Here is an 18,055-nt window from a genome sequence, read left to right as displayed (position 1 = left end):
TTCTCACGCGCCGCATCGTGTACGAGCCGACCGTGTCAAGTCGGCGATTCTTGTTCAGTCCTACCCACCTGCGCAGGGCAGGGCCTGCCGGACAGATCCACGAACATGGCCAAGCTGCGCGAGCTTTCCCCATTTGAACGCAGTGACGTTGCGATCAACTCTTGCCGTTTGGCGGCTTGGGAGCAGAGTTAGGCAGAGTCTTTTCCAGGTCTTCGATTTTTTCGTCGAGCAGTGCAATCTCCGCTTCAACACTGAGAAGTTTCTCACTCAGCATCTCCCGGTACTCCTGGTCGGAGAGATGTCGAAATGGAATCCACTTCGACTCGGCCACCCGTTGGAGGAATGGTTTCGATGGGCTTTGGGCCTTCTCCATCTGCCACCTATCCACGTAATTAAAGGCAGTCTGTCCGCCATAGCCGAGGAGGGAAAATATCACAAGACCAGGCACCAGTCGACCTCCTTGAATTCAAAGAGAAACAAAAAAAAATCATTAGGAGCCGTCCAAGAGGGCGAGACGCAATGGCGATCACGGAGATGGCATAGAGTAGGAAACATACCCATCATCCGGGTCACGACTCCGCCGGAAATCCCTCCGCAGAGGCCACTCACATACGCGCGCTCCCGCGGGGACACATTGTCTTGATAATGAAGTGCAATGACATTGCTTCGCATCCCTGCATCGTCCGAGTGAGATAAGATCACAGGCCACTGGCCATGGCTTATGGAGCTGACACTTACACCAATATGTTGAACCACACGCGAACCAGTGAATTCCACACGATAGCGAATGAATCGTAGGATTGGGTGATCGGATCACACCTGAGAACCCCCCATAGATCAAGCCAGCGGCACCTAAGTCACCCCATTACGAGCAGAATGTTGGCAAGGCGATTCTGGCGAGCAACACGAGGCATGGACATGGGAAAGAGAAGGGTCGGAAGAACTAACCACTCAAGGCGCCCACTTTAGCAGCCGCCAGCAGCGTATTAGTCGCCATGACATCGGACGAACGACCTGACGCATTCATCTTGTGGATTGTGAGGGCTGATCATGAGCCCCTTCTACATTGACCCATACAAATTCCAATCATCAATATATCACTGCCTCGTCGATAGAACTTCAACCGTCGCGTCACGTGACGCGTAACTCTGCTTATGTCACTCGATCTGGATCCACCCACTTCCGGGCAGGCCTACCTGTACTTAGGCTGGTAGGCTGGGCCCGCCCAGCCATCCACTCGCAGCCTGCCGTGCAATATTGTATTTCCCTTGAAGTTCCCTTGGCCAGCCGGGTCACGATGGAGTCCGACTGTGCTCGGTTAATTCAGTTGCGGGATGCATCTGAGGAAATGAAAAAACGATCCAAAAATACATCCATCTTAATTTCTGGGGCCATAGGTATGACAGACCTCTTTCTAGCCCTATGAGTAGATTGTTGGCCGAGCATGAGCTTCGATTTGGCATGAGTATCGTGTGGTACCTGTGCTGCTCCTGTCCTTTCTCGGCACTACATGTATATTTTTGAACTGTAGTACACGGTCCCAGGCAAGGCCCGGACGGGCAATACTTCGGGACATGGTATGCAGGTGCCTACATTGGATGAACATTGTAAGCTTGCTAACATGCCCATGAAAGTAACGCCTGTATTTTTCTTTTGCTTTCCCCATGTCGAATCCCATAGCTATGGAAGCGAGTGTCTGCACAACCTGTTGAGAGACGGCTGTGTTCTATCTTCGGTTAGATGGAATGTCAACAAAAAACCTTTGCCGACGAGAAATATTACTCAAAAAGATCTTTCAAGACTGAATTTTACAATTCTGGCTCTCTCATGCTTTTATCTACTGTCTTAAGAAAATTCATCACCGAAAGAGGGCGGCAAATGTATGTCGATTGGCATCTTATAGTCCCGAGCAAGACCACTCCAGCCTACCGCGATGGCAGCGGGGGATCCGATTGGGGCTAGCGGCACCACTAAAAATTATCGCGGATTAACTAACCCGGCCACTTTGTGCATTGCCGACTCCCCCTCCAACTTTTCCACGGTGGAGTTTTCATCTGCACGCCTTGACCTCCGTGATATTCAACTACATTTCACAACATCATCAACGGACTCCTGGACTCACACCCGGGTGTCGCTTTGATCCTCGTCTCACTACCTACGTTTCTTCGTTTCACGTGAGAGGCGCGCACAATTTCCCCGGCGCGTTTCTCGATCTGTCGCAACCGCAATCATGGGTGAGCTGGTTGACCCCCACTTCCAATATTGTATTCGTCGGACTCTTGATCGAGAACTGTCCTCGATGAGTGTTCGATGCCGAGGTGATGGCCCTGCTGAGCTCAAGCTGACTGTCTTTCTGTAGCGCCCGCTAAGGCCAAGGGTCAGAAGATGAATCTGACCGAGTTTTTGGGAGTTGACAGTGAGTGGGCTTACCTTCGACCGACCTGGAAACGACGGGGACAAACGGCTGATATCTTTTAGAGCCGTCTGGTGATTTCAGCTGGGCTGATGAGTCCGAGGAGGCTGGCATGGAGCAGCGTAAGTCTAACTAACGGAGTCCTTGCTTTACTGATTGGCTACTAACGTTTTTCTACAGCCAACGGTATGTCTTGTTCATCGTCGGGAATGATCCTAGACTCTCTAGCCAAAATCATCTGGCTAACAAGAGCACAGTGCCTGCCGAGCGAAGGAACGATCGCCCGACCTACGGCGGTTTCGGAAGTGGTGGTTTTGGTATGGAAACGCCTCATCTCCCCTCCCTCCCCCCTGGTTGGAATATCAAGGCGGCACCATCTGACGACGATTACTTAGACCGTGATTCTCGCGGAGGATTTGAAAGCCGTGGATACGAGACTCGTGGCGGATACGCCGTTCGTGAGCCTCTCGATCTTCCTACCGAGCCGCCATTCACCGCACACATTGGAAACCTGTCCTTCGAGGCCACCGCTGCCGATGTTACTGAACTTTTTGCTGAATGTGGTGTCACCAATGTTCGTATCGTCGAGGACAGACAGCTCAACCAGCCCAAGGGCTTTGGTTACATTGAATTCGAGACCGTCGCTGGCTTGCAAAAGGCCCTGGAACTTTCCGGTACTAACCTGATGGGCCGTACCATCCGCACCAGTGTTGCCGAACCTCGTAAGTATCTACGATTTTCGCCTGATTTGAGGCCCAGGGAAATGTGCGAGCTAACAACTTTGAAGCCAAGGAAACCCGCGCCGATCCCCGCGAGATGGACTGGACTCGCCGTGGCCCTCTTCCCCCTGCTCCCTCGGAGCGACGTGTGCCCGATCGTTCCAACTTTGGTCGCAACATGGATGCCGCGTCCGACGCCGGTAGCGAGCGAGGTGGCCGCCGTAGCAACTTTGAGTCCGATGGCAAGTTCCGTGACTTTGGCAACTGGGAGCGCAAGGGCCCTCTGTCCCCCCCCGCGGGTGCTGGCTTCCGCGAAGGTGGTCGGCCTCGCAACAATGATGGTGCTGCTCCCGCATGGGGTGAGGGACGCTCGCAAGATGGCTCCCGGCCGCCGCGCCCCGATCGTCCCGAGCGAGCCCCTACCGCTGCGGAGATGGATAACCAATGGCGCACCAAGATGCGGCCTGACGCCGCCCCCAAGGAGCCCACTTCCCCTCCTGCTCCTGCTGCTCGCCCCAAATTGAACCTGCAGAAGCGCACCGTCACAGAAAACGCCCCCTCATCTGCCGCAGGTGCTGGTGACTCCAAGGCCAGCCCCTTCGGTGCCGCTCGTCCCATCGACACTGCGGCCCGCGAGCGCGAGGTGGAGGAGCGTCGCCAACTTGCCCTCCGCCAGAAGAAGGAGAGCGAGGACAAGATCAAGGCCGAGAAGGCCGAGAAGCAAAAGAAGGAGCCCAAGCCCGGCATGGACTCCAACAAGGACGCCATCGAGCCTCCCAAGGGCGGCGGTAACTTTGAGATCCTTCAACGGGCTGGCGAAGAAGAGACCAACATGACTGCTGACAAGGAAGCTGATGAGACACCCGCCGCTCCCGCCGCAGCCACCGAGGAGACCCCCAAGGAGTCTGCTGCCAACGGCAGCTGGCGAGGCGCGGAGGCTCCCGCTGAGGATAATGATGGATGGAGCACTGTTGATACGACCAAGAAGCGTGGCCGTCGTGGTGGCCGTTTCTAATTCATCTTTGGATACCCTCACGCAACTGCCGCTCTGTGTCCGGACTGTGAGGTTGATTGCCATGGACTTGGTCAATGATCTCTTCCCTCGCTGTCGCTGCAGGGGTCCGACCCCGTTGTTTTCTGTCTTCTCAACCTGGGTGTTGTCAAGCAACTTCCCTCCAACGGGCCACTTGACCGACGGATCACGGTTCTCGGGACTCCGACCCTGTCTCGAGTCATGCTTTCCTGACTCTTTCCATTGCGGCTCATGATCGTTTTTCCGTTCTTTCTGTTATCTCCTCGGGGCTAGATCCTCGAGGCACGCACCTAGTCCTCGCTCTGATGATTTTTTTCTCTTTTTGGCAGTATGAAAAGTTCTTTCTCCGCCGTTTCCCCCTTCTGCCTTTTGATGCCGTGTCGCGCTCCTCGCTATCTAGCTTCCTTCCTCCCCGCCTCTGCGTCTCCAGTTGTGTGTGGTTCTTCTCCTGATCATGACAGCTGACGCGAAATGAAGATGTCCCTTTTCTTTTCTTCTCCCCCTTTCCCCCCCCCTCTTCTGCAGGCCCTGTCGGCGCTCATCCCGTTCCGATTGACGTTGCTCGCTTGGTCCTTCCGCAGGGCTGGTTGCTTCACCTGGTTGCATCGTCCTGGAGTCGCGTTCTGCGTGGGGAGTGATTGGACCCTTTTGCTACCCTCAGGCGAATCAGCTTATGGATCGTACCTACGGAGCCGTCGTCCGCCTTCCGGTTCTTTTGACCCTGGCTCTCCAGGATCGTAGATGACATCTGGATCTTAGGCGACTCCCAACCGTCATGGCCTTTCTCTCCTGTCCGCTTCCCCATCTGTTCTATCTCACGCATCCCTTGACGCTCAATTCGTCTCCTCTCCTCCTCAGTCATCCCAGATGTGCGCATGCGTTTCCCTCCTTGTCTAGTAGTTCCCGCGTATAGAATGAAATGCAGGCTTCTATCACCGATATTTGGTTTCTCATGGCGTTGCCCATCGTTGCTGTTCCACTGCCACTGCAGGTTGTACCATTACGCCCCGAGCATAAGCACTACACCATGTGACCGTAGTCCTGAGTCACCTCTGTCTCCTCACCAGCAGCATTGAGCTTGTATCCCCCTCGCCTTTTCCTTTTCTTGTTTTTCCGTTTTTCTTCCTTTGCCTATCTCTCACTATTGGAGAACTTGTCATGATGAGCTGCGACCATGGAGTCCCATGTTTATGTTAGAAGAATCTCAGCGCGTATAAATAGACGACGCTAACCCAACGCGAGAGGCTCTGCGGGCCCGCCAGAGGCTGAAAGGGCCTGTGCCAGCCCCGGGACACAACTTGAAACTTGAAGCGTCTCCACCGGTGGTCGATAGTGAGTCTGATGCTCTGTTGCGCCCACGAGATTCCGCATTGCACTACCCATGTTTCGACCTCCATCTATACCTATTTTCTTTGGGTGGAGGAAGGGCCAGGGTTGGGCTGTGGGCATGTTCCACGGCAGGCTGATCTCCCCAGTTGTTTAGGTTTTTCGCGGGACACTAGGGGGGACCCAGAGGATGCAGCGGGATCGTCGATAGGTCAGTCGGCGTGCTGGTTGGACGTTCGAAGTGTGGCACTTTGCCCATTTAGAGTAATGTGGTATGCAGCATGGAGGCGGGGCCCTCCATGCAGGGACGAGATCGGATGTTTACAGAACAGCCTCTGCGAAAGAGGATGGTTCGAACTACAGGTACTAGGTATCATGGTGGTTTCGTGATTGAACTCTCCAGCCCCAGAGAGAATCTCGAGTCAGGTTGCCCTGAAAATCAACGGGGATAAAAAAAAGGGTGAGACAGGGACGCCCAGCCTTCTGGCGCAGGCCAAAGAAACCATCGACAGCAGGAAATGGGGTCACCCCTTTGTAGGGCCAGCGTCCACTGTTGCATCCGAGTTTCAGTAGGCCAATGCGTGTCCATAGATGGGGTGGCCAACCACCCTCCTCTCCTCATTCTCAGCCTTGTCCTCGTCTCTTCATCTGTGAAGGTCATAAAGACTGCCAGTTGGGCCTCTTCCTGCCATCTTGCAACCAAAGACCGCCTTCTCCTCTCAAAGGAACCTCGTGACGTGCAGAACTCGACTTGCGCGGCAACAGCGAAAGCGGCCCGTGAGACTTGGTCTGGTCCTCGTGCACTGGCGACTGGCGACTTGCGACCGAACAACCTCGGAGGAGAAACCGACGCACGCGAACACCTGTCAATGTGATCTCCCCCGACCATGTCGACGATGACCATCTCAACACGGGCAACGACAACTCTCATCGGGACAGCGGCCATGGGCCATGTGGAGATTTCACCTCAACCCTGTCCCACCTGTGGGGGAAGCAGCGAGACCTACGATACGATGGGATCACAAAGACGAATCGAGGAGCTCGAAAGCCAGGTACGAGCGTTGACGGAGCGCGCAGCCACGGCGGGTAAGTACGAAGAAGTACGAGGAAATCTGATGTGCTCAGGATCTCCATCTCTAGTCCGTCGAGCTTTAGGCCTTCTGTGCACATGCTCACCTCGAAGTGCATCTGCGCCCGAGTGTCGTGCGGGTGTCTCTGGCGCGCCTTTGTCCGAAGCGAACGTGTCTTTTGTGCCTGACTGACCCGTCTCCCCGCCTCAACAGCGAATAAGCTCGCCGACTACGAAGATGAGCTGCATCGTATGCGCGCATCTCGATCCGCTCATAGCACGTCCCATAGTGACTCTTCCCGCCCTTCATCCTCCTCACACTCCAGCAAAACACTGTCGCCGACTTCCAAGAGCGCTTCGCTCAATGCGACAGCTACCGCTGCGCCGCCTACCCAAAGCCGCCTCTCTAGCTTGACCTCTTTCCTCCCCTATCGTCGAGCGAGCGCGGCGACACCGACGTCTGGCGCAACTGCCGCCCCGGCGGCCGATCCGCAGACGCCAACAACCATGACGCCCCCGTCGCGAATGCACGCATCGCCCGCCGGCAGCGACTCCTCTGTCGAGCTTCAAAATGCGCTCAGTCGCGAAAAGAGCCTGCGCAAAGCGGCGGAGTCGCAACTCTCGCAGGCAAGCACGGAGCTGGAAGAACTGACCGTGCAGCTCTTCAGTCAGGCCAACGAGATGGTGGCACAGGAGCGCAAGGCTCGGGCGAAACTGGAGGAACGGGTCGCTGTCCTCGAGCGTCGGGATGTCGAGAAGCGCGCGCGGCTGGAGAGACTGGAGAATGCGATGGCCCGGGTAGAGCGATTGAAGGCTCTCGTGAACGTATAGAGGTCCCTTGTCCGTGTGACGGGATCCATGGATTTTATGATTTGAGACGACCCGTTCTGCCTCGTTGATGATATTCGCACAGTATATGGCGTTTTTGTATTTCAGAGGACTGCTATCCGAAAGGTACAGTCTGTGGAGATTCCCTATGCATCCCGGGCGTTTTACTTTTGATTTGAATCAGAGAATCTATTATACAGTGCTGGAGAGAGAAACTATTTACTTTAATGCATTCTCTTGCGATTGATGACACCTGACCGATCGTACTCAATTCCACGTGGGGAAATTGTCCATCGCCACGACAGATCTTGCAACCCTCTCAGAGTCGGAATGACCAGACGCCCACTATGATTTTCCTGCATAGCACGTGGAGACTGTCTACCAAAGCATCCATGACGTTCACCTGCAATAATGCAGGCCTTCCCGTGCCGTGATTGCGTCACCTGCAAAACACACTAGGTTACCCTTTAATGAGACGGCGCTGGTCATCAAACAGGCCCGGAGAGCGTTCACAATTGCATCTATGCAACGAAAAGATGCTTCCAGTCTATCGCAATTCGAGTCTGATACAATCAATCAAATAGACTGGTGACAGGTCCGATCCGTCTGTCGGTAACAGTCTACAGGTTGGACCTTCCTCGACCCGAATGATAAGCTGGATGAACGTGGAACCAACATCCGGCTGGTGGGCTGTTTTAAGAATCCCCACTTGCGAGGGTCTTAGATCCTCCCCTCAACTCTATATAACTGTCTTGCTCTGCAGTACGAGTATATGAGCTTCCGTTTCCTCGTACTCCTACACGCCCTGGCCCGAATTTCCTGAATCGTGCGTCACCCTCTCGGAAGATCACATATCCAGCGTGAGATTCTAGTCTTTGAAAATGTCGATCGGTGTAGCCATCATTGGTAGTGGTGAGTATCGTGACTTTCTTTAGTAGCCGGGCCTACCTATGACACTCCTTTGACCCTTGATGAGGGTGAGACTTTGGCTGACGGATTGCTTGCTATGACAGGCAACTTTGCCAAGGAGCAGCATCTGGTGAGTGACTGAGCCTTCGAAAATTACTGTCCATTGGGCTGGGCTTGGTTTGACTGATTGACTGGGATCATGCAGCCAGCGGTTCGAGCTGCCACCGAACTCGATCTCAAGGCCATCTACTCTCGGTCTCTGACCTCGGCCAAAAATCTGGCGAGTGGCGCACCCGATTGTGATCTCTACTCCGACGACTCTGGTTCCGGGAAATCATACGAGGACCTGCTCGCCCGTTCAGATATTAGTGCCGTGATCATTGGGTATGTCCTGACCACTTGCTCCCTTTCCCATTGACCGGTGCACCGAGCCCCAGCTAAGCGAGCACCTGTTAAGTCTGCCCATCTTGGTTCAGCCCGAGTTTATCAAGAAGGCGCTTCTAGCTGGCAAACATGTTCTCTCGGAGAAACCCATCGCCAAGGATGTGATTGCTGCACGAGCGCTGTTGCAATGGTACCAGACCACGTTCGACACGCAGAAGCTGATCTGGGCCGTGGGGGAGAACTTCCGGTACATGACCAAGTTTCTCTACGCTGCCGACAAGGTCCGCAACATGGGCCAAGTTCGACGATTCAGAGTAAATGTGCAAAGCTTGGTTAAACAGGATAACAAATATTATTGTAAGTGGACAACGTCCCGTGGTGTGGGGGGATTTGCTTCAAGTGAAACGTCGAGGGAGGGCATTTACTGATTGAAACGACGACAGTGACCCTCTGGCGACAGTCACCGGGCTACCAGGGAGGATTCCTACTAGATGGCGGAGTGCATATGCTTGCGGGGCTTCGAATGATTCTAGGGCCCAAAAACCGTATAGTGTCTGTGTCTGCCCAGACTCAGCAATTGCAGAATTACCTTCCACCCATTGACACTCTTGACGCGGTTACTCAGACAGAACTGGGCGCAACGGGAACAATCTCGCTGTCCTGGGGCTCACGGTTCACGGACAGCCTCTTTGAGTTTGAATGTGAGAAGGGAACGGTCAAGATCCAGTTTGACGACGTCATGGTCAATGATGAGGTTCATCATATCGAATTTGATGGCAAGGGGGTGGTGCCGGAGGTGAGAGAGTTTGCGGAGACGATCCTTCGCGGCGACCCCGTTGCAAAGAGACAATCACCCGAGGAAGCTTTGGCAGATCTATCACTCCTTGAGCAGATGATGCGGAGTGGTGAGCATGATGGAGATCGAATGATGCTTCATTTCCAGGTTCGAGACTCCTAGTGGAAAACACCTAGTTCACATATTCCCAAATACAAGAATGTGACACACCGCAAGGACAAGTTGTAATAGAAAAGAGTCATAGAACTGAATCCACTACCCTTTTTGTCTATGGAACTTGTCAAGAATCGATTCAAGCAAAACAAGTTCATTCCCTCAGGCCCATTGTATACTTCGGTATGGTAGCCCACGTGATCTTGAGATCGGCGGTCATCGAAAAGACAAAGTCTTGGCAGGGCTCACCCACCTCATACCCTACCATTACATAAGCACAGACATGGTCGCTAAACTCCCCGAAAGCGCACTAGTGTGGACCGCCCACTCGTCCGCGCCAGTGTGAAGTTTTCGAGATCGACTACGTTCCGAATCGACAACTATCCAACGCCCGGCGAGACCCTGCACAACCGCCAAAGTGAGTGTTCCTTGAGCTTGCTATCGATCGCTGTCATCTCCGGAAATACTGACGAAAAATTTTCTCTCCTTTCAAGATGGTCGCCGCAAAGAAGCATGTTCCCATCGTGAAGAAGCGTACGTTTTCGACCCTTCGACTATTCCCCAACATTGCGAACGTTTCGACCCTGGATCTCAATGCCCTTCGATCTATGCGGCCACTTTGAGGGGACATATTGGACGAGGAGTAGCGGGAAGATCTTGGACGACATCATGATCATCAACCACATTGGAGTTTTGGACGGAAACATCGAAAAATTTTCCCCGTCTACCACCGTAGTCGATCAAAGGGCATTGCAACATCCGAGGGGCTCAAACGAATTCAGCGCCAACAGTGGTGACTACGAACGACAAGGGCATAATTGGGGACTAACATCTCCCGCTTTTTAGACTCGAAGACCTTCTTCCGCCACCAGTCCGACCGCTTTATGCGCGTTGGCTCCTCGTGGCGCAAGCCCAAGGGTATTGACAACTGTGTCCGTCGCCGTTTCCGTGGTGTCATTCGCATGTACGATTTTCCTATTCTCTCTTTAATTACCTCACATTCGGGGTGTTGCGCATGTCAATACGGATGATTGACCGAATTTTTTTCTCTTCTTTCCTACAGGCCCAAGATCGGTTATGGATCCAACAAGAAGACCCGCCACATGATGCCCTCCGGCCACAAGGCTTTCCTCGTCCACAACCCCAAGGACGTTGAGCTCCTCCTGATGCACAACCGCACCTACGCTGCCGAGTACGTTTGGAAACTCTTTCCCCCAACCATCATCGATCCGTCCGAAACATGGTCGATTTTGACATGGGGATCGATCATTCCCATGAGTTTTATTTGCAAAGCATTTAACTAACCGGGACTTTCTTTTCTTCTTTCCAGGATCGCCCACGCCGTTTCCTCCCGCAAGCGCGTCGAGATCCTCGCCAAGGCCAAGGCTCTCGGTGTCAAGGTCACCAACGCCAAGGGCCGTGTCACCACCGAGGCGTAAATGGACTGAACCTCAAAAGTTCTGTTTCGTTTTTTTCTCTTTTCGGTGGGACTGCGCAGGAGCACAAGATAGGAAGGGGAGGGTTCCGGGGGTTATTGTACCGGTCGTGATACTATCTACACTGACGATCACGAATTTTTTCTCAAGAATTGTGCATGGCATACCGTGTGCGGCTCGCGCTTGGTCTTAGTGCTGGGCGGATAGAGCAAGAGAATTAGGTTTCTCTGAAATGACAATCAAAAATTGCAAAAAATCTTTTCCGTTTTTCTTTCCTACATCCTACTCCAGACCCGATATCGACCCGACGTATGTTGATGCGAATAGAGTCCACTGAAAGCTCTGGATTTCCACGAGTTAACAATACTTTGATACTTACCTATACATTTGCCTATCTGACTGCCTACCTGTTCAAGTATTCGTGGTACCTTGAATATCGGAATACCGGAATATTTCCACTGTGTTCCACTCCCCTCTGCATATATTTGAGTTAGCTTGCCTACCAGAACACGGGCAGCAGACAGTCTGGGCTGAGGATGTCTTATGCTAGGATGCTCGGGTATGTAGGTAACTGGAAGCTGGATAATATACCCTCTATTCCACCAACAGGGTAGCCTGGTACCTACTTCCAAACCTGGAGTGGAGGACCAGGGCTGTTGCCGGGCCTGGAGAGCACTACCCGGTGGATCAAGGGTCCTGTATATATAATCATTGATTGTACTCTAGTTGTAAGGTGTTATGTTCTTAGCTTGCTTCGTAAGACTATGCTGCCTCGATCCACATGGAGCTGAGGTCCAGTCTTCCGCCTTCTCAAGTAGTACGTTTAGGTGGTTGAGCTGTACAATTCCATGCAGTGGCTATTCACATCTGACAACAACCCATGTTCTACTGAGGCAATTGAAGGATTCAAAATCTCCCAAAGTCTACGTATCAGTAAGGGGAAATTCCTGAAACTAGGACGCTTATACACCAAGAAAACACGGTCCACATGGGAAAAAAATCGTATCGTTCCGGGCATGTTGGAAGTTAAATGTCGTAGTAATAGCTTGATTTCGATTGCATGCAGAGGGAATCTCCAAGGGGTAAAGATATCTATCAAGCATTGGCCGAGTCCAGGGGAGCCTCCGACTCACTCGGCTTGGAAGCAGTAGCAGCAGCGGCAGCCGCCGCCAGGCCATAACTGGGATCGGAAAAGTCCAATGTACCCACCCCCGTGAGAAGGACAGTGTTAGAGATAGGCTTCGACGAGGCGTCTTCATCATCACCGCCAATCTCGGGAGGGACGGTGCCGTGACCATAGACGATTTCCTCGCTCTCGGGAACCGGTACCCAGTCTGGTACTTCACGTGGTCCGTCTGAGCCAGGCGGGGGCAGTCCCCATGAGGGCATCGGGCTGCGATAACTCCAGTCTCCATTCCGGTCAGCGTAAGCGACGGCATGCAAGAAGATGCCAAGTTCATGGGGACCGGGGTCGGTATAGAGCTCGGTTCCACAGACGTCACAGAACTTCCCGGACAGTCGCTCGCCCTTGCGCTTCTCGTACTCGTCCGAAGCCGCCTGTTGCTCGCGGGCCATGATATCGGCCAAAATAGCCGGGTCGGTTCCTGGTGGAACATTTGGCGCGGCAGTCAGATGAGTCCGGTAGGAGACGGTATCAGCGACTTCGGTTTTGCCCATGCGGTGCAGTCGCTCCATGATCTCATCATCGCGGTCCCCGCTGGTTTCGTTGCGGCCCAGTTCAGGCCCGAACACGCGCCGGTTCGAGTAAATCGGGTCGTTGGTGATCGGGTGGCCCAGGAACTGAAGGTGGACACGAATCTGATGGGTACGACCCGTCAAGGGAAAACAGTGCACGATACTGTAGCCTTCATCCTCATTGGCAAGAACCGGGGGTGGAGTCACAGCACGATCGCTAGTCGCGGCGTGCTGCTCCGCCGACGCAACCGCCGCCTGGGGAGGATAGTATGCGAGCCGGCGGAACTTGGTCGTGGCAGACTTGCCCGTCGCCCGCACGCGGTTCAGACCCAGCTTCGGGCTGACCTGCATGATGGGCTGGTCACAGACAATCACGCCGTCTGGGAATTTGCCCTTGACCCGGGCGACGTACTCCTTTTGCACGGTCCGCGCCTGCAGCGCACCTGCCATTTTTTCGGCGCCCTTTGCATGCTTGCCAATGAACATGATTCCCGAAGTCAATCGGTCCAGCCGATTGCATGGCCGGGGAAGCCAGTCATGGCCTCGCTCTGCGCGAAGGATCTCCACGATGGAGTTGAAGTGGTATCGGCCCGCGGCGTGAACGGGCACACCGGCGGGCTTATCGATGACGATCAAGTCTTCATCTTCGTGGATGATCCCGATGGGGGCGCTGGTCACGGCGGGTTCGTGGCGATGGGTCGTATGCGAAACTACTTGGCCATTCTTGATGATCGTGTCGCGGGCCGGCCGGCTTGCCATTGACGCAGATCAAGCCGTTGTCGAGGGCAGCTCTCTAGTTAGAAGACACACCATCAGTCCTTGGGCATTCCAGAGTTTTGAAGGTTGAGACTGTTCACCAGGGCAACGTGGCAAGCATACATAATAATCGGGCGCCCGATCCCGGAACTCAGAGGTAAAAATATCCTCCAGCCTCTTACCCCGCCATCTCTCCTTGCAGTTCGTGTTGTACGTGTAGTGATACGGACGCACACGTCGCAGTCCTCGCTCCATATAGTATGGCGCAGGCCATGGATCGCAAGGTGTGACCAAGACCTCGGGGGTCTTTGTACCCAGTTCAGCAGGGGACGCCTGCTGAGAGGCGTCCACGTTGACGAGGGCCATGCAGGGCGGGGAGGGAAGAGGATGTTTGCCTCGCCGCAGCAGGTAGGCCGTGATTCGAGCCGAGGGAGCCAGCGAGGATAAAGAGTTGGCAACGAGGTGAAAATCGTCAAAAGAGATCGGTCGGGTTTCGAGTGCCTTAGCGAAAAGTCGCAGAGAGCGTCGCGCGAACGTGATCGACCGTTGGCGGAACCCAAACTAAACACGGAAGAAAAAAATTGCGATTAGCTTTTTTTTTTTTTTGTTCGATAAGGCCAGGAACCAAAAACTCTCCAGTTGATGCCGATAAGAACCATCTCAGTACCGAGAGCAGGTCCTTAGTCTTCCAAATGCCCGCAAGAAGGGATTCCTTCATCGTTACGCATTCCTGTACCGAATTCACTTTACCATGGAAATAACTCGTAAAAGTCTTTCTATCTCACTTCCTCTCTCTCACTCAAACAAATGTACATAGACTCATCAATGACCGATTGTATGAAAACCCAGCAAATACTGGAGCCCATCGATTGAATGGGGACCAATAAGGAATCTCCACCGCCCCCAGGCTTGTGCATTCGGCCGGCGGGGGAGCCCAGTTAGCTTACCTCATCTTGTCTCGACCTCGGTTTAGACGGATGTTTGTCCCCGAGGTTGCGGAGTTGCTGTCGCATCTTCATATTCTCTCGCTTGGACGCCCAAATTTGGACAAAGCAAATCTCTCCCCTTGCCCCGCTGGTCGGTACTCGCACATCGATTCTGATTCCACGCTCTGGGACAAAGTCTCCATTTCTCCTTCGATATACATCTACCAGTATCATGGCCTCTTCCGATCTTCAAGCCAAGAAGAGCCGAAAGCGTAGTGACTATGGATATCGTCAGGTGCATCAGACAAGATGGTAAATCTTCCGCAGTTGCAATTATCTATCTAGGGATGAGGCCATGTGCCTCGTACTTCTCATCTCTGAGATCTACCTGCGAGGATTGAAGAGTCGCTCACACAAACCACAAATCACGGGAATAGGTTCGACAATGACATGTACGCACATCTGAACAACACCGTCTACACCGCCCTGTTCGACACCATCGCCAACGCCTATCTCATTGAGCACTGTGGTCGGAACCCTTTCAGCGTGAACAACCCCTCATCCAAGAAGGTCGAGGGTCAAACATCCACACTCAACGTGGGCGACGATCAAATTGGACTCATTGTCTCGACCCACTGTGACTTTTTCGCATCCGTTGCCTTCCCGGATACCCTGGAGGTTGGCTTGCGGGTCGCCAAGCTGGGGTCATCTAGTGTGACGTGGGAGATTGGCGTCTTTAAGCAGGGCGAGGAGGATGTGAAGATGGTGGGGACCTATACGCATGTGTTTGTTTTGCGGGAGACAATGCGGGTGGGCCAGGGAGGAATGGTGAAGCAGGTACGGGAAGGGTTGGAGAAGCTTTTGAATTCGCCGGGAGCGAAGCTCTAAAGATGGATTCGATCACGGGATCTGAGAACAGCAAGACTAAATAACAAAACCTCCGGGCCGTGTGGCTAGAGAAACGAGACTCCTGAGTTGATCGACGCCCCAATATTATTGTACAAAAGCAAAACATCATAATTCATTTCTCCAATCATGGGAGAAGAAAGGCACTTTTCACCGACAATAGTCTGGCACGCTTGAACGCTTCCAAAAGCTGAGTTGGAGCAAGGGAGAGGAAAGGGAAAGGAAACATAGAAACATTTGCTGGGGAGCACAGCCTCCTTCCATAGTGGAGATGATAGTTGGAAGAAGCATGAGGCGGTACTCCTTTGCAGGAAGAGTCATGATGACGTTGATGAGGGAGTTGTGTGATGTTGTGAATTGATCGATTTTGTGATTCCCTCTTCAATCGAATTTGCCAGCAATGATGCTGCTGCGTCGCGACACATTGGCACTCGAGCAGGGCGAGGCTCCACGGTGCATGGTCTCCCCATCCTCATCAAGGTACCATTTCGGGTACGGTCCGGGGATGAATCGGCCCTGGGCATCCCAACCGGCGACCCAGTGAATGCCGTCGTCCAGAAGGAAGAAGCGGAGGTCCTCAGGGGCAGCGCCCCTGTGTAGTGGAGCCTTGTACCAACGGCAGCGATCATTCAGCTCGGATTCGAACATGTATTGGTGCAGAATGCGGCAGTAAACGAGGGTCTGAGGGACCTTTTCATCACGATCACTGCCATCCCGCCGGATGAGTTGCCAGCCCTTTCCAGGGAAGAACTTGTAGGTTCCTGGCACGGGGCTATCCCAATGCTGTTCGCGCTTCACATTGCCATCGATGCGTTGGCCCTTCTGGAACCAATAGGTCGGACAGAACATAGTGCGCAAGCACAGGAAGAGATTTGGAGACATTGTGAGGAGGAAGATTGAGAATGGCGCAGAGCTGGTATTTGGACAAATCTCTCTGGGCTTGGTGCGATTGGCACGTAGTAGAACGCTGGATGAAAGAAAAGAGGGCGAGCGGAGGGCTCGTAAATGCGAGTAAGCCTTGATTTTTATCAACAAGGCAAGGGTTCGGTTTGCGATGATAAGCACACCGCGCGATGCGTTGTCTGAATCAACTGCAGCAACTGACTCGACCCGAGTCGATACGAGAAATATTGGACTGGTGGTGGGAGAGTCGGGGTGCGATCGCAAGTGGTCGTGGCGGTGAAGCTCAGAAGGTCGTGAGCACGCGAAATCAAATCACGCCGGAAAGCCAATGTTAGAGGTCAACGAAGGCGCATGGCAAAAGTGAAGCGTTTGACTGGATGAATGCCGACATGGTTGGAATGATAATGCAATTCGGGGGGGGATATAAGAGAGATCAAGTGGTGGTAAGGGAGAAAGTACCAGACTATATAGGTAGTGCGTCTGAGGAACAAAAGCTTGCATGGACCCACATTGAACCCTAGGGCGGTCAGCAAGAAAAGGGGAGAAAAAAAAGCCACCGAAAAAAAAATCACTCAGTCTGGGGGGATCTTTGAGCCAATGACCATTCGCTGTTGAGGGACCTGGAGGCTCCAAGGACTCGAGATGGCGCAAGTGGGCAGGCACGAAAATCTAAATGTGGGAAAATCGGGGGAAAATGAGCGAAATAAGAATGAGTGGAGCGGGAAGTGGATCAGAACAAAAGTTCCTCTTTGGCCAGAAGGTGGATGAGTTCTAGATTTGATTTTCGGGTTTCTCTTTTTTTTTTATTCCTATTTTTCATTTCTCTCGCAAGTTGCCCGTTTTCTCTCCTCAGTTCGAACCTGGCAACCACTGGAGGTGGGTCACAAGGAGAGGTGGCAGTTTGAGAAAAAGTCGAGTCCACTCGACCATCTAGGCGTCTCTGTTGTCCCCTAGGAGCAGACTGCGCCGTGCGTAATGTCCGTCACCGACTGAACACATCATCGCCCACCACAGTGCCCGCGCTGTCCAGCTGCTACGTAGCTACTTGCAAGTACCCGCATCAACAGCAGGAACTGCCCATTGCCTTGCTCAAGAAGTCTTAAGTCTTTCTCGCTGGTTAAGACCTCGACCAATGATTAGGAACTATTTGAAATCCTTCGTGTATTAGACTTGTGCTCATTACAAATAGGTCGCAGAATGTCAGATGATTGTCGGGTTCGCGATCCGTCCATGTCTATATTAAGCCAGGCTTGTCTACCGCCATACCAAGCCCTTGGCACACAAAAGCATCATTGACTCCTGTGGCGCGGCCCTCGTGGGAATCTTTGCATTTTTTTTCAGCCTTACGCGCTCTGTGGCTAATGTCTCCGACCAGGTTCGTAGATCATGCCGTCGACGCCGAAGGAGTAGTACAGTAGTACACTACTGTAGAATTGAACAACCTAGAATCGAACTACCAAGTACTACCTTACAGATCCAACTCTTATCACTGGGCTGCAGCGAGTGATCCACACCCTCGAGTACTGTGGATGTGCTAGCAGCTGGCGGAAGAGTTTCCGTTTCAGCTGAATAGTCATTCTGGGTTTTCAATTCGTCATGATAATGTGATCTTGGGTCAGCGGTCTGGTCCCTTTTCCCTGGATTTTTCTTGGTATGGCCAGGCCACAACATGCCGTCTCCTCTTTCCAAAAAGCCCAAAAAGCAAGTGCGGTGCGGTTTTTCCGAGGGAAAAGTGGACTCCCGTTGTCGGTCGCAACGATCACCCGTGGCTGCGCTAAGCTGGAAGCGCTCCCGAGTTCATCA

At 53.2% G+C, this 18,055-nt stretch overlaps 8 protein-coding genes across 8 annotated transcripts; 5 read left to right on the top strand and 3 right to left on the bottom strand.

Moving 5' to 3' along the window:
• Nucleotides 1–154: 154 nt before the first annotated feature.
• Nucleotides 155–1,027, bottom strand: POX_d05039 (uncharacterized protein; the record flags this gene model as incomplete). Its single annotated transcript, XM_050113892.1, has 4 exons — nt 155–459; nt 558–674; nt 739–852; nt 949–1,027. The coding sequence occupies 4 exons, from the start codon at nt 1,025–1,027 to the stop codon at nt 155–157; spliced, it is 615 nt and encodes a 204-aa protein (XP_049968843.1).
• A 1,203-nt stretch (nt 1,028–2,230) lies between these two features.
• Nucleotides 2,231–4,147, top strand: POX_d05038 (uncharacterized protein; the record flags this gene model as incomplete). Its single annotated transcript, XM_050113891.1, has 6 exons — nt 2,231–2,234; nt 2,360–2,416; nt 2,479–2,535; nt 2,594–2,599; nt 2,671–3,135; nt 3,201–4,147. The coding sequence occupies 6 exons, from the start codon at nt 2,231–2,233 to the stop codon at nt 4,145–4,147; spliced, it is 1,536 nt and encodes a 511-aa protein (XP_049968842.1).
• Nucleotides 4,148–6,378: 2,231 nt separating this feature from the next.
• POX_d05037 (uncharacterized protein) lies at nt 6,379–7,391 on the top strand (the record flags this gene model as incomplete). The annotated part of the gene is made up of 2 exons (XM_050113890.1): nt 6,379–6,577; nt 6,775–7,391. The coding sequence occupies 2 exons, from the start codon at nt 6,379–6,381 to the stop codon at nt 7,389–7,391; spliced, it is 816 nt and encodes a 271-aa protein (XP_049968841.1).
• An 878-nt stretch (nt 7,392–8,269) lies between these two features.
• Nucleotides 8,270–9,639, top strand: POX_d05036 (uncharacterized protein; the record flags this gene model as incomplete). The annotated part of the gene is made up of 5 exons (XM_050113889.1): nt 8,270–8,300; nt 8,402–8,427; nt 8,503–8,681; nt 8,755–9,038; nt 9,125–9,639. 5 exons carry the CDS (start codon nt 8,270–8,272, stop codon nt 9,637–9,639), a joined length of 1,035 nt encoding a protein of 344 aa, XP_049968840.1.
• Nucleotides 9,640–10,124: 485 nt separating this feature from the next.
• Nucleotides 10,125–11,069, top strand: POX_d05035 (60S ribosomal protein L32; the record flags this gene model as incomplete). Its single annotated transcript, XM_050113888.1, has 4 exons — nt 10,125–10,164; nt 10,477–10,594; nt 10,694–10,822; nt 10,961–11,069. 4 exons carry the CDS (start codon nt 10,125–10,127, stop codon nt 11,067–11,069), a joined length of 396 nt encoding a protein of 131 aa, XP_049968839.1.
• A 1,092-nt stretch (nt 11,070–12,161) lies between these two features.
• On the bottom strand, nt 12,162–13,520 carry POX_d05034 (uncharacterized protein; the record flags this gene model as incomplete). The annotated part of the gene is made up of 1 exon (XM_050113887.1): nt 12,162–13,520. The coding sequence occupies one exon, from the start codon at nt 13,518–13,520 to the stop codon at nt 12,162–12,164; it is 1,359 nt and encodes a 452-aa protein (XP_049968838.1).
• A 1,155-nt stretch (nt 13,521–14,675) lies between these two features.
• Nucleotides 14,676–15,331, top strand: POX_d05033 (uncharacterized protein; the record flags this gene model as incomplete). Its single annotated transcript, XM_050113886.1, has 2 exons — nt 14,676–14,755; nt 14,881–15,331. 2 exons carry the CDS (start codon nt 14,676–14,678, stop codon nt 15,329–15,331), a joined length of 531 nt encoding a protein of 176 aa, XP_049968837.1.
• Nucleotides 15,332–15,730: 399 nt separating this feature from the next.
• Nucleotides 15,731–16,231, bottom strand: POX_d05032 (uncharacterized protein; the record flags this gene model as incomplete). Its single annotated transcript, XM_050113885.1, has 1 exon — nt 15,731–16,231. One exon carries the CDS (start codon nt 16,229–16,231, stop codon nt 15,731–15,733), a length of 501 nt encoding a protein of 166 aa, XP_049968836.1.
• Nucleotides 16,232–18,055: the final 1,824 nt, after the last annotated feature.

Source organism: Penicillium oxalicum, chromosome IV (genome assembly GCF_001723175.1).
Source record: "Penicillium oxalicum strain HP7-1 chromosome IV, whole genome shotgun sequence".
NCBI lineage: Eukaryota > Fungi > Ascomycota > Eurotiomycetes > Eurotiales > Aspergillaceae > Penicillium > Penicillium oxalicum.
Note: the sequence above shows the minus strand (reverse complement) of the source record. Positions and strands in the feature narration are given on the sequence as shown.